Raw genomic sequence first — 13648 nt, 5'->3', positions numbered from 1 at the left:
GGACTGTGCCCCCCCACCTCCCATTTTAGTCTGGTTTGATGCTAAAATGTCTGTTTAATTAGCAATAGCTCTTGTTGGCCATAACCACGCCCCAAAAGCCTGGAATACAACTAACTGTTCCCACTCAAATCCAGGCAAAACTCTCCAAAATTCATTGCACCCAAAATCACACCCAAAAAATTCCCAGAAACCCCAAAATCACACAGAAAACGAGCATCAACATAAACACCAAGATTCGTGACTTGCTATATCTATTTATATATATATATATATATATATATATATATGTATATATTCAATTAACCTCTCTCAAATCCTCAATTTAAAATAAACTACCAGCAGAAAATTTGGTTGGTAAACAGTCTGCAATACGATTCATAAATTGAAAATAAAATTAAATAAAATAAAAAGAAGATAAGGATGATTTTTCATACATTGAAAATAAAATAAAATTAAATAAAAAGAAGATAAGGATGATAATTGCCAAAAACACATTAATTCAAATGTCACAAAGAACAAAGTAAGAAAAAGCTATTCGATTAAACATAGGTTTTCATAACGGATCGAAATAAAATCAATAAAACCTCTAATTAGCCATCAGGACTATTATTTTTTTGTGACGTCAGGGGTCAGAGGTCAGGCTCCGGTCGTCTCCCCACTGACACCCTCCTCATCAACGAGGGCGCGGCCGTTTCCGCGCATGCGCCGCGCACCTCCAGCCCGGGTGGGCGGGGCTTGTCAGGTATGAGCGGCCGGCGGGGACCCGCGGCTCCCATTCCGATCCGCGGCGGCACGGGTAAAAAATCACCGACCGACCGAGCCGAACCAGCCGCGACCGGACGTTTTCACCGGAGCCGACACGCCGCCGGGAGGATCCAGGTGAGCGGGTAGCCGCGACTCGGCCAGGTTCTCATGGCTCCCCGGGGGGACGAGGGACTCTGAGCCCGCTGACCGGGACCGGGACCGCGCCGGACGCACCGGGCACCGAGCCGCCACCATGTTCCAGCCCGCCGGCGGGAAGAAGTGCTTCACCATCGAGTCCCTAGTCGGGAAGGACGGGAGCGGCGGCGGAGGCGGAGGCGGAGAGGAACCCATCCGGCCCACGGCGCTCCGCTTCCCGGACTCCCTCCACCCCGCAGCCGCCGCCGCCGCCGCCGCCGCCGCGGGGCTCCTGGGCTCGTGCTTCCAGGGCAGCGGCGCGCGGACCCTGTACCCCGGCGCGCCGGAGCCCGGGGCGCATGCGCCGCTGCACGCGCTGCACGTCCCGCCGCAGAGCGTGTTCGCGCCGCAACACCGCGGGGACGCGCTGGGCTTCTACCCGTGGCTGTTGCGGGGCCGCTACCTCGGACACCGCATTCAAGGTGAGGCAGCCACACCTCCGACCGCTTTTACCGTTTTTTTATTATCTTATTTTTTATTTTACCCCCACCTCCACCTCTTTAAAATATCAACTTTTCCGATCGATATTCGATGGACTTATTTCCGTTATTTCTTAAAAACAAACAAAAAAAAAAAAACAGGTGATCGATAATCACAATCGAAATCAATCACTCAACTCCCATTCAGATTTAAAGAGAATTACTGGTATTCGTTAGAAGAAATGCACAACTTTTGTTTTTTTAAATAATTATTTTTTTATGATGAAGTTCGGGTGGGTGACGTCACTTCCGATGATCAATACGCGCATCAGAATTCGATTCGTTTCTATTTTTGTTTTTACATTTCGAAACATCAGATTAATATCGATGTGGGGATTGATCCGATCGGTGCGCGCAGCCGTTCCCCTTTTTGGATTTTTTTAAACGTCAAAAGTCGTCTTAAATCACGGAAGAGCTTTAACGGGAGTCAGAGAGAGAAGTTTAAACACAGATCGATTAACACGAGATCCCCCCCCTATCGATTATCGGGTTCACGGCCAGATCATATTATTCGCCCCGGAAATCTTTCAGTTTCATCCGAAGCGCGTTTTTTATTCCGCAGAACGACCGAAGTTCGATCCCTGCAGCTTGCAGGGGTTCCGATCATCGATTAGGGTTTTTATTACATCGTTCGATTGTCAATAATCAGTCATCGCGAGAAAAAAAAGAAAATAAAAAAAACAGTTTAAAGTAAAACGGATGAAAACATCGAAATGGAAAGGGTTTCAAAACAAAGAACGAAGTGATCGATTACCCCGTCATTTTTATTAGAAGTGTAAAAATATGATTAAGTGTTTATGATTGATTGTTTCAAAATAAAAGCCTATTTATCACATACGGGAATCGAATGAATTGCTTTTATTTTTGTTCTATTTTTGTTCTTTTTTTTTCTTAATTTAATTTCTTTCCAACCTTTCCTTTGAACCTCCTTAGCGCTGATCAGTGACCTTTGACCCCCCCCTCACTCAGTGGGTCAAACATTTGATCATTTATTGACTTCAAATCGGAAATAAAAAAGTGAATAAATTATCATACAAAGAAATGTTATTTTACTGTTTATATTCTCCCAATTGTTCGTGTTAATTGGATAAATGCAGAAGGTTGCGTAATTGGCTGATAATGATAGTAATCAGAGCTGTAATTGTCGGAATAAAATTTGATTATTGATCAATCAAATCAAAGTAATTCATTTATTACATTTATTTACTTGATTGAAAAGGATGAAGGTCTGATATTGACTTCCTAGAAGGAAAAAGGATTAAAAATCTTCCTCTTCAGTTTAAAAAATCAAGTGCAAAAACAGAAAGTGAAGTTTCCTAACACATTTAAAATCCTCGACCAGTTTGTTTTAAATGGATGTACCATTTATAAAGTTTGAGCATTTTATTGTGAAATTAACTGAATGAGTGCTTTCAGATCACTGATACATTAATGAACACCGTGATCGTGCCATTGCTGTCGTTACGCTATTATTACAATGTTATTACCGTGGCCGGTGCCGCTAACGAATCAGGACGTTAAACAAACCCGGCCCTCAAAAACCACAGTTTGTCGTCTCAGTGAGGAAACCGATGAAGATGAGGAGGAGAAGCAGCCCGACGGGTCCGTAAAGGAGAAACACAAAAAAGCTAGATTATTAACAATTATAAATATTTCACTGATTAATTAGATCTTATATAAAAGAAAGACTTTATAATGATTTTCTTGATCTTATAAAAAGCATATAAGTAAATATAAATAAAACAATGGGGTTCTTATATTAGACAGTCGAGGGACAAGCAGCAGCTCAGTGTTTTTTTTATAATTTTGTTCCATTTTGACAAAATTAACACACTTTTTTAAAAATGTTAATTTTAATGCAGAAATGAAAACATCACAACAATCGGAACAAAGCGTTTGTTAGAAAATAAAATTGATTATTTTAAAACATCTAAGACAACTGGTTGTAAAATTTAATAACATAAGGTAGCGTGTCGTAACAAAATTGTTTATTTTTACAAAGAAAATATTGGTCTTATGACCACATTATATCAGTTATTTTATTGCAATAATCCTTATATTGTTGTATATATATATATGTGTGACACGTTCTTACGTTAGATTTATTACACTGTTATTACATGTTTGGTTGTGACAGTACTCAAACAGATTATGTGAAACGTTCCCGTCAGAAAGACGTTGACGGTTTAAACGAAATGCCATCAGGATGTAGGCACTTTTAAACTAGTTGCAACTAAATACCTTTATTAGAAATAATTTTATAATTATTTATATGCGAATATGTCTATGATCAATGATTGTGTGATTACACGCGTTATAACAACATAAGATGATGAATTATATATTAAAGGAAATGCTACTGAGATTCTTATCAATATTTTCAAATTAATTTTTTTTTTAAGTAGACATTTTAAAAAACCCCAATAGATACTGGATTGTAATAACATGTTTGTAACACTGTTATATTATAAAAATAATGAAAATGTGTTTGTGTTTGTCAACTAGTTGAATACTTGCGTGTGTGTGTGTGTGTGTGTGTGTGTGTGTGTGTGTGTGTGTGTCCTGCTTCTTAAGGATTCTTTGACTCTTTCCGGCTTTGGATTTAATTGATTAAATTTATTTTAATTCTGTATTGTCATCTTATTGTTAACTGCTTTGTCTTTTGTCATTTTATTTCTTAAATTTCCTTTTTATTTTTAAATTTGGCACCACTTGTTCTCCTTCATCCTCAGACTTTTGCGGGTTTTTAATACTTAAAATTTGACCAGCATTGATGCTTTTTGTTGGAAGGGGGGGGGTGGCAGGAAAAGTTTTTTTTTTTCATCAAAGTCTATTTAGAAAAAAAATAGAAATCAATCAGACAGCACAGCAGGAAAGAGCCGGCTCCCAAACACAAAACAAAACAATTTCTGAATATTTCTTCAAATATAAAAGTTTTACGAGCATTTCAAAGGACGATTTAAATAGTCTGATACACACTTTTTTATTTTCCTAGAAATAAAATTAAAAAAAAAAAAAAATGACATTAAAAGAAATCCCTAAAAAAGAAAAGCGCCTGTATTTAGCGATTTATTTATTTATTTATTCTTATTAAATCAAGTAATCTAACAAAAAAAAAAATGAGACTAAAAAAAAATCACAGCCCCATGTCAAAGATAACCCTATCACTGTAGGAAACGGGCAGCGGACGTTGGGGTCAGAGGTCACGGTGGCTCCTTCCACACGAGCGCATCTCTGGTCGTTACCTGAAATTTGAATATCAGTTTGGAGATAAATGGCCGGCCGGCCGCCATGTTTGCGTGCGGCGTGACGTGGCGGCCGTGGCGGCGGCGCAATTTGTTTATCATGTAAACGACCTCCAGAAAAACTGGCTGGGATTTCAATAATGTCTGAGGAGAAAAACAAATCAGCCGCCGCCGTGATGTTGGAGACGACGCACAACAGACACGTGCAAACCGCTCTTTGGAATCCATCTTTTCTTTGATTATCACTTATTGATTCCGCCGCTTTGGGAATTAATTGTGATTTTTTGCAACCAGTTAAATCTCGTAATCATATCAGGCCAGTTTGTGTTTTAGTTTTGTAGTTTAAACATTCATAGTTTGAAATATATTTTATTGTGACATTATCAGTGAGTTATAGGTGAGCTTTGGTTTGTGTCTCCTGAGTTTCTCCTTTGTTTTGAGATTTTCTATCTAGTTTCTTGATCATTCTATTTCCTGCTGAGTTACTGGGTCGTTATTGATTACATATTAGTTTGAAGTCTCATCTCTTTCTGGGATTTATTGCTCATTTGAAGCCTTAAATGATGAATGTTTTCAATAATTAATGATTTTTTGCACTTTTTCCCAATTTTTTTGGGCCTTGCTGATTTGTAGCATTAATTAGATTTGGTGAAGGGGGGGCGTTTATTGAGGATTTTCTATAATTGCTGATCAATCGTTAAATGATCAATCTGATGCTTTTCTGGTTTGTGTTTTTATGAAAATATTTCCAAACATTGGCTTATTTTTTGCACATTTTTTGATCAGCTCAATATCAAATAAATTGCTGATTATTTTTCAAATGAGGAAAAATGATTTATTTGATTATACATATTTATTTATGTTAAAAAACAAAAACTGCAGATTTTCTGAGGTAAGAATTGTTTTCCAACATTTCAGGAATTCATTTTTTGTTTGACTTTCACTTGAATTATTTTATTTGCCCCTTTTCTGGGATTTTTTGGGTAATTCATGGTTTTATGTTTTTATTGATTATGTAATCAGTTTTCAGCTATCTATTAAGAACACAAGATGTAACAATTGATTATCTTTAGGCCTTTTTTCCAGTTTTAAGTTGATTTTGATTAAAAACATTTTTTTTGCTAATTGTTTTTTTAATGTTTTTCTTCCCAGCTGATTGTATCCTTTTTTATATTTATTTCCATTTTAATAGAATCTTTAATTCATAAATTTATTTTTATTTTCCTTTTTTTATTTATTTTTACTTTTTATGTATTTCAGGTTAATTTTTTAGTTAATTACCTTTATATTTTTCTAAATGTAATTGATATCCATATCATATCATGTAAATTCTTATTTCTATTGATCAAATTCCCTTTTTAATCATTTTAAACATTTGAATGTTTTTCCTCTTTTTTTCACCAATTTTTAAACGTAATTCATTGTTAATTTTTGATGAATGGTCATTGAACTGGAGGTGATTAGTTCTATTCGTGAGTTTGATCACTTTGATCAGTTTGATCAGTTTCTGCTTCAGCATTTCAATGTGGTGTAATTCGATGATTTAGGTGATTATTGATCTTTGATCATCATTTAATGCAGATTTTTTTCAGATGATTGTTAATGGATCAAAAATCAGTTTGAATTACTTTCCATGTTTAGGATAATTGATCAGTAATATTGATTGATTTATTCGTGGTGTGAACTAATTTATTGGTGCGATTTAGGAAATGTGCTCGGTGAAGTTTCTGTATTATGAAATTGACTGATGATTTATTGGTGGTAGTTAGTTAATTTATGTATTGATGATATACATTATGTTTTTGCGATATACTGGTGATGTTGAGGTAATTTATTGATTGATGATGATTATTTATTGATGGGTAGTCATATTTCAAGGTGTTTTTCATTATTTTGATAGGAGGGGTTTATTTATTTATTGTCAACTGATTTTTGCATATCCATTTCTTGCAGATTTGACGGTCATTTATCTTGAATTTTCAGACAAATAAAAAAGTAAAATTACAGGAATTGATCAGATGATAAGGAATTTATTTGAAGGAATTCTGCATTTTTTTTCTTTGATCCTCAGCTTTTCTGCTCAAGTGTAAACATCATAGTTCTTAATTCTTTTTCATTTATTTTTCCTCATCAGCATAACTTCAAATTATTTTTAAAGTTGAGCTGATTTTTTTTCTCCTAAAAATCAAAGGGATTTCAGGGAGCTTTTTATTCCTAAGGTTAAATTTCAATTCAATTAATTTCAATTTCAATTTTTTTTCTTCCGGCCTATAAAGTAAAGAGCCTCGATTTTCAACTTCATCATCAGATGGAGACTCGAGAACCTTCAGAGCCTTCAGAACATCAGTTTCTCCTTCAGCCTGTTTTGTCTTTCCTCTTCAGCATTGTAGTAAAAAAACATGGCGCTATATTTATGTATAATGTTCTTTACTAAACATTATTATTCTGTAATAACAACCCTGATGATCACTAAAACCAAAACAAAACAAGACTCTTATTTTAATCTAGTTATCATTTTGAATTTATTTTATTTAAATATATAATATATATAATGACTGAAATTTTTCAGTGCGCACACACATACAAAAGCACACACACACACCACCGTTGTGTGAAGGTCTCATAGAAACCCTCTGTTTGTGGTCCAGGGGACGACGGCGGCCCGGAGAACCTCCTCCTGCACGGCCCGTTCTCCAGGAAGCCCAAGAGGATCCGCACGGCGTTCTCCCCGTCCCAGCTGCTGCGTCTGGAGCGGGCCTTTGAGAAGAACCACTACGTGGTGGGAGCCGAGAGGAAGCAGCTGGCCAGCGGGCTGTGCCTCACCGAAACCCAGGTGGGACCGAACCTCCTAAAAAAAGACCTGAGCATTCTACGTCCCGAGGGCCACATCCGGCCTGTTATGCTTTTTTATCCGGCCTGCCAAACAACTTGCTTTGAATATATCAATTAGTATTTTCAATCAATATTGAATTTAGAAACTTTTTTTTCATTTCGTCTAATTTTGTATGGATAATTACATACAAGATAAAGTGGGTACATTTATACGATCATGATTTTGAAGTTTAAAAAAAAAAAGGCAAAAAATTAAATATTTAAATTGCTATTTTCATTTTGTCCAATTTACATGATACCCAGTTTTCCCGCGCTTAAAAAATTAAATAAGAAATGTGGCCCGCCAGACGAAATAATTGCCCACCCCTGTCCTAGAAAAAACTCACTAGCAGAACCCTTTATGAAACCCCTTATAGAAGAACCCCCCAAGAACCCTTGGCCTGACAGAGCCTCTGATGGAAGCGTATGATGGAACACCAAGACAGAAACCATGACAGAACCCCCTAACGTAACTCCTGATAGAGCTGTCTGACCAAACCCATGACAGACTAGCTAAACAGAACCCCTGAAGGAACCTTCTAAATGAACCACTAGCAGAACCCCCGAACGAAACCGCTGAAAGAACCCTCGGACAGAACTGTGTGATGGAACCTCCTTATAGAAGCTCCTAAACGAACTCCCTGTCGAATCTATGACAGAAACAGACAGAAACCACGAGAGATCCCTGTGACAGAACCGTAACAGAACCGTCTGATAGAACCTCGTGATGGAACACATGATAGGAACCCCAAATAAACCCGTGATAGAAGCTCCTAGTAAAGTAAACCAAATTGCTATCCAAACCCTCTGGGAGCAGGAAGTGACTCGGCAGTGAGTCAGCAACCGTGAGCTTTTTCTCAGACGTGACTGACAGTGTTTGCCACGGTTGCCACGGCAACGGCCGGTGCGACGCCACCGAGGCGTCGTGATTCATCTGCCTGCCGATGTTTATGGGCCGTCCATCAATCAGACCCTCGTCCCGGTAAAATTATTTAATTTCGTCTCAGAACATCAAGCTCCGCCTCCGGGAGGCTCCGCCCACTTCGGACTCAGCGGCAGAAATTAAATAATCTGGAATAAAAAGGACGCTAAACGTCAACAAACGTGAAATAGTAGAAGGAGCTCCGACAGGAAGTCCCTTCAGAATAGGACCTTCGCTGGCTGGACCTCCTGGTTTCTCTCCTCCTCCTCCTCCTTTCTTCATCCTCCTCTTCCTCCTCCTCAGGGCTTTGGCTCTTGTATATCCAGACTTGAATTCTGACACTTTACGACTGACGGGTTGATTAATGTCGTCGCCGTGTTTGAACGTGTTGCAGGAAACAGGCTGCCAGCCGTGGCACACCGTGCACGGTGTGGCGTGCATGTTGCATGTTGCAGGTTGCAGGTTGACTTGGTGCTCACTGAGTGTACCAAACGGCTCCTGCAGCTCGGCTGGATACAATGGATGCAATGAAGACAGAAAGAGTCAACTCACCTAAACCCTACCTTAACTAACCCGCCTCTGGTTGAGTGGGTGGTTAAATTAGACTTGAATGTATAAAGATTTAAGCTCGGCTGAATTAATAAATATACGATTAGACCTGAGAAGAAAAATTATCTAGTTATCAATCTATAAGAATAAGAATAAGAACAACTTTATATATCCCGAAGGATATTGTAATGCCAGAGATTCAAGTAAAACATGACAATAATGAATAATAGTAGGAAGGAGGGAGAATAAGAAATACAAATAAAACCATAAAGTGTCAAAGTCACGGCTATAAAGTGTTTTAAGGTCTTAAAAAGTACAAAGATTTTAATATTCCCTTCACCTGAAGGAAGAATGAGTTAACTATGAGTTAACTATTAACTTAAACGATTAACTTAAGTTAATTATCGGTCCATTTTTACATTTTAAATGATGTTTATTACAGTTTCATAGTTACAGTTCTGCCATCGTTAATGATTCTGGAAACTTAAAGGCGCCATCTTGGCAAATGCTAGCTAGCATGGAGTCAATCCCAGCTCCCTCCCTTTATCCTGCTAAACTACAGGAAATTCTGACTCAAACATGTGACCGACGTGGACCAATCGCAGCCCATCGCTGTCAGCACCGTCAGGAACCAGTTTCCGACCATGTCATACTGCGATAGCTGACGCGGGAATATTCCGTCGTCGTTTCTTGAGCTGCGTTAACCGGAAACCCTTGTTTTGTTTTTCCCAGGTGAAGGTTTGGTTTCAAAACCGCCGGACGAAGCACAAGCGGCAGAAACTGGAGGAGGGGTCTCCGGAGGCGCAGCAGAAGAGGAAGGGGAGCCAACACGTCAGCCGCTGGCGAGCCGCCACGCAGCAGAGCCCTGGCGCCGCCGCAAGCGATGTGGACATTGTCAGCGATGACTAGCGCTGCCGGGCCGCCGACGCCAGACACTTTGAGGGACGAGGCGCCCGAGGACTTTTCAGCTCCCTGAAAATGATGGATGTAAAAAAAAAACAAAACAAAACAAAAAACGTTGTTGTTTATGAGTCGTGATGCAGGGACTTGTCGCCTAGCAACAGGCTTCACAGCATCAGACCTTCACAGACTGGTCGAGCTAACCGTTGTCAAAATGTTTAGGAAATGTTTTGGAGCGGAAAAAAAACGCTCCACAAATATTTCTCCCACGTCTCCTAGGTGTACGAAGAAATAATTCACCCCGAAATTCCTGTTTGACCGGAGAATTCCTTTGTGTACGAAGACGCCGCGCCTCTGGATCGTAGCTGGCTCGCAGCTGGACGGCTACGCTAAAAAAATTCAACGCCCCAGGACTGCACAATGAAACTCAGCAAAACATTTGAATCCACCCATTAGCGTGAGGATGCTAATGGCCTTCAGGGCAAGTTGACAGGAAATATTGTCACAATAAAACAAAATGGTGTGGAAAGACAAATATGGACTCATTGGCCTGCGGTAACCAGCTTACCTGAAACTAGCGAGTCACAGAAAACGAGCAATAAGTAACTGGATATCAGCAAAAATCAATGTTGCGCTTTCAATTCTCATTATGTGAATAATGTTAGCTGTGCAGGCGGAAAGCTCCTCCTTTTTTCAAAATTGAATGGCTGCAAATTAGCGGATAAAGTTGTCGGGAAAAATGTTGAGGCACGAGCGACGCTCTCGGCCAATGAAACGATTTTAAAATAAAAGTTGAGCGTGTCAAACAGCATTAAATGTTAGCTTCACAATGGAAATAAGTGGGATGCGCTTAAATTGTTTTGCATTGCCAGACCGAGGTTGCACTTCCAAACGGGATAAAATGATCGTATGCGCCAAAATTGTCCGACTGCTAGCTGGCTACGCTAAAAGATACCGCGTGACGAACCTCTGCGCCGTGATTCAATCTGTTCATTAGCCTGATAGCAGGGGGAACGCTAATGACCATTACCCTGCATTAACAGGACATTGTGTCAAAACAAAATGATGTTAATGAGAAACTAACAAGTCGTGAGGAATCTCAAATTGTCACAAGATTCTCAAGTTTGTAATTAACGTCACTTTCGGTGATTTAATTTGTCAAAGCAGGGGAAAATGGACTGACAATGAATACCCCAAAGTTAGCAACAACAATTTATAGGTTTAATTACACCCGTAGTGCTGCAATAAAATTCAGGAGTTAATTTAAAAAGTAATATTTTATTCTAACTGTTTAGATCCCTGTTTTTTGTATTGATTGTCGATCCACTTTAACACAGATAGGCAATATGTGAAAACGACAATAAATGTGTAATTACAATAGCCTACATATGTGAACACATGAAAAATAATATATGAGGAATTTCTGCAGCTAGCTACCTGTTTTTTTTTCAGATTCATTGTCTTTCCACTCTGCTTGCAAGCCAAACTCTCGGGTTTACGTCGAGCGCGGGTGCAAGAGGTGTCAAAGACGGCAGCGGTGGAGAGGTCAACGGCGAGGAGCCTGGGGGGGCCAAGGGAAGGCTCCTGGGGAAGAAAAAAAAAATAAAGACGATGGAGAGACGTTGCTGACGCAGAAAACAGGATCAGCTCCCAAAACCTGCCCCCATGGATGCCCAGGTTCAAGAACCCCTCCTGAAGTAACGGACGTTTGTCATTTAATTTTTTTTTTTTCCAAAGAAATTCCAGTTCCATTATTTTTAAATCTCCTCCTTGATCCGGGTGGCTCTTCCTGTACACTCATGCAGATTGTTGTAATTATTTGCTGATATTCAGGTTATTTATTGTCAACTAGTCGCTCCCTCCTGCGAATGTTTAGATTAAAAAAAAATGTTAGATTTTTTTTTTACTTATTTTTATGGCAAATTCCACATTCTCACATTTCAATGTGGTTTGGTTTATTTTTCCAATTGTTTTTTCAGTTTCTTTTTTTTGTAGTTGCTTGGGCTGAAACCCGGTCAACTCACTCTTCAATTGGACCTTTAAACATCTGGAAAAACAGAGCAAGATTTTCTGCTTTGGTTTTTCTGGTTCTGGAAAATGTCTCCTTCTTTTTGAGAAACACGGAAGGGTGGAAAAAAAAAATGAAAATGAAAAAATGTAAAAAAAGGAAAAAAATCCAGGAGCAGATTTTGCAGGACTCCGACCTTCAAGCCAGGGAGGAACCACCTCCAGAGCAGACAGAACATGTGAACTTTCAAGCATCTGTTTCTCCAGATTAAAAGGAGGTCGACTGAAAGAGAAAGAAAGGTCCAGGCGGGGACTATTTCTGCAGCGGATGAATGCGGCCCCGGAGCAGCTGGATGTTCTCGTGGTGGAACGTGAGGAATTCTATGCATCTGCAGTGTAAATACCGAGGTCTGTGTGATGTCTGCCTGCGTTCGGGTTCTCCTTCTGGACCGATTTACCTCATCTCCTCCAAGTGATGTAGCACTTCTCCTCCTCCTCTTCCTCCTCCTCCTCCTCTTGCTCCTCCATAGAGCTATTTTTTCATCATTTTCAGGAATGAATGCACTGACTGTAACCTTTCCTTTTGTGAAAATGGGAGGGAAAAAATAAAACACACACAAAACATGGTGGAAAAAACATTTGTACTTCCTGTGTTCACTTTTTGGAAAAATTAAAAATAAAATGAAAATGAAAAAAAGAAATACATATTTTTTTCTTCTTGTCATGTCTTGTGACGAATACTGTAACTGTTGTATAATTAGAATGTGTGTTATTCTTTTTTTTGAACCACATTAAAAAGCTGTGGCTGAACTGACCTGATCGGTTTGAGAATCCTGTAAAAAAAAAAAAAAAAAACGATAGGAAAAAATGTAAAAATAAAAAAAAAGAAAATCAAAACTCAACGGGACCAAAAGAATATGAATAAAAAAATCCTCCATTTGACAAACTGCTTTAATGTGAACAAAACTAATGTGACTTCTTGTCATAGCCAATCCAAGCTGAGGGGCGGGGCTTATCAGCTGTCAATCACAGAACCGTTCACCCTCTAAATCACACCTACGGAGTCTTCAATGGTTTTGGACTGTGGGAGGAAGACGGAGAACCTGGAGAGAACCCAGGCGGGAGAGCATGGAGAGAAGAAACAGCGAGAACTCAGGCGGTAACAGCACAAACCACTTGAGCAGTAGAAAAAAAGAGTCGACTTTGACGGGTAAGTGTAATCGACCAATGAGGTTGCGGCGCCGTGCACAGGTAGTACAATGACTTGGAGCTCCTGGATGAAGACGACCCCCAATGAAGAGCGAGCTCCTCCTCATGGCGGGCCGCCTGGGCCGGCGTGCAGGAATGCCGCGTCGCCCGCTACCTGCCTGTGTGTTGCGGCGGTTGCCATGGAAACCAATCAATATATTCACACGCGGCAGCTGAAGGGAAATAACAGATGGTGCGAAGCGTGTAGGTGCAGGACTGACGCCGGCAAATTATCACGTCTTTTCGGCTCCTCCTCGTTCATCTGGAGGCGGTCCAGACACACGGGGGGCCCTGCACCCCAACGCCCAGACCCAGAACCTGGACAAGTTGGGATGTGAAAACATGAACATGAAAACATGAACTTTGGTTTTATTCTGCAATCTGACTTTTCACTTCCTCCGCCTGAATCTTGATCACAGCCTTCTGATGAGGAGTTTGGAAAAAAAAACAGTCTCACGCACAAACGTGTGTATATTTATATATGAAAA

The 13648-nt window shown here is 39.7% G+C and overlaps 1 protein-coding gene across 1 annotated transcript; it reads left to right on the top strand.

Annotated features, from left to right (window-relative positions):
* Positions 1-790: 790 nt before the first annotated feature.
* emx3 (empty spiracles homeobox 3) lies at positions 791-12584 on the top strand. The gene is made up of 3 exons (XM_086139260.1): positions 791-1361; positions 7312-7496; positions 9738-12584. The coding sequence occupies exons 1-3, from the start codon at positions 998-1000 to the stop codon at positions 9912-9914; spliced, it is 726 nt and encodes a 241-aa protein (XP_085995386.1). The 5' UTR covers positions 791-997; the 3' UTR covers positions 9915-12584.
* The last annotated feature ends 1064 nt before the right edge of the window (positions 12585-13648 follow it).

Source organism: Fistularia commersonii, chromosome 31, assembly GCF_037954325.1.
Source record: "Fistularia commersonii isolate RoL2024-O1a breed Wild chromosome 31, RoL_Fcom_v1.0, whole genome shotgun sequence".
Lineage (NCBI taxonomy): Eukaryota > Metazoa > Chordata > Actinopteri > Syngnathiformes > Fistulariidae > Fistularia > Fistularia commersonii.
The sequence above is the reverse complement of the archived record's forward strand: the minus strand, read 5'-3'. Positions and strand labels throughout refer to the sequence as shown.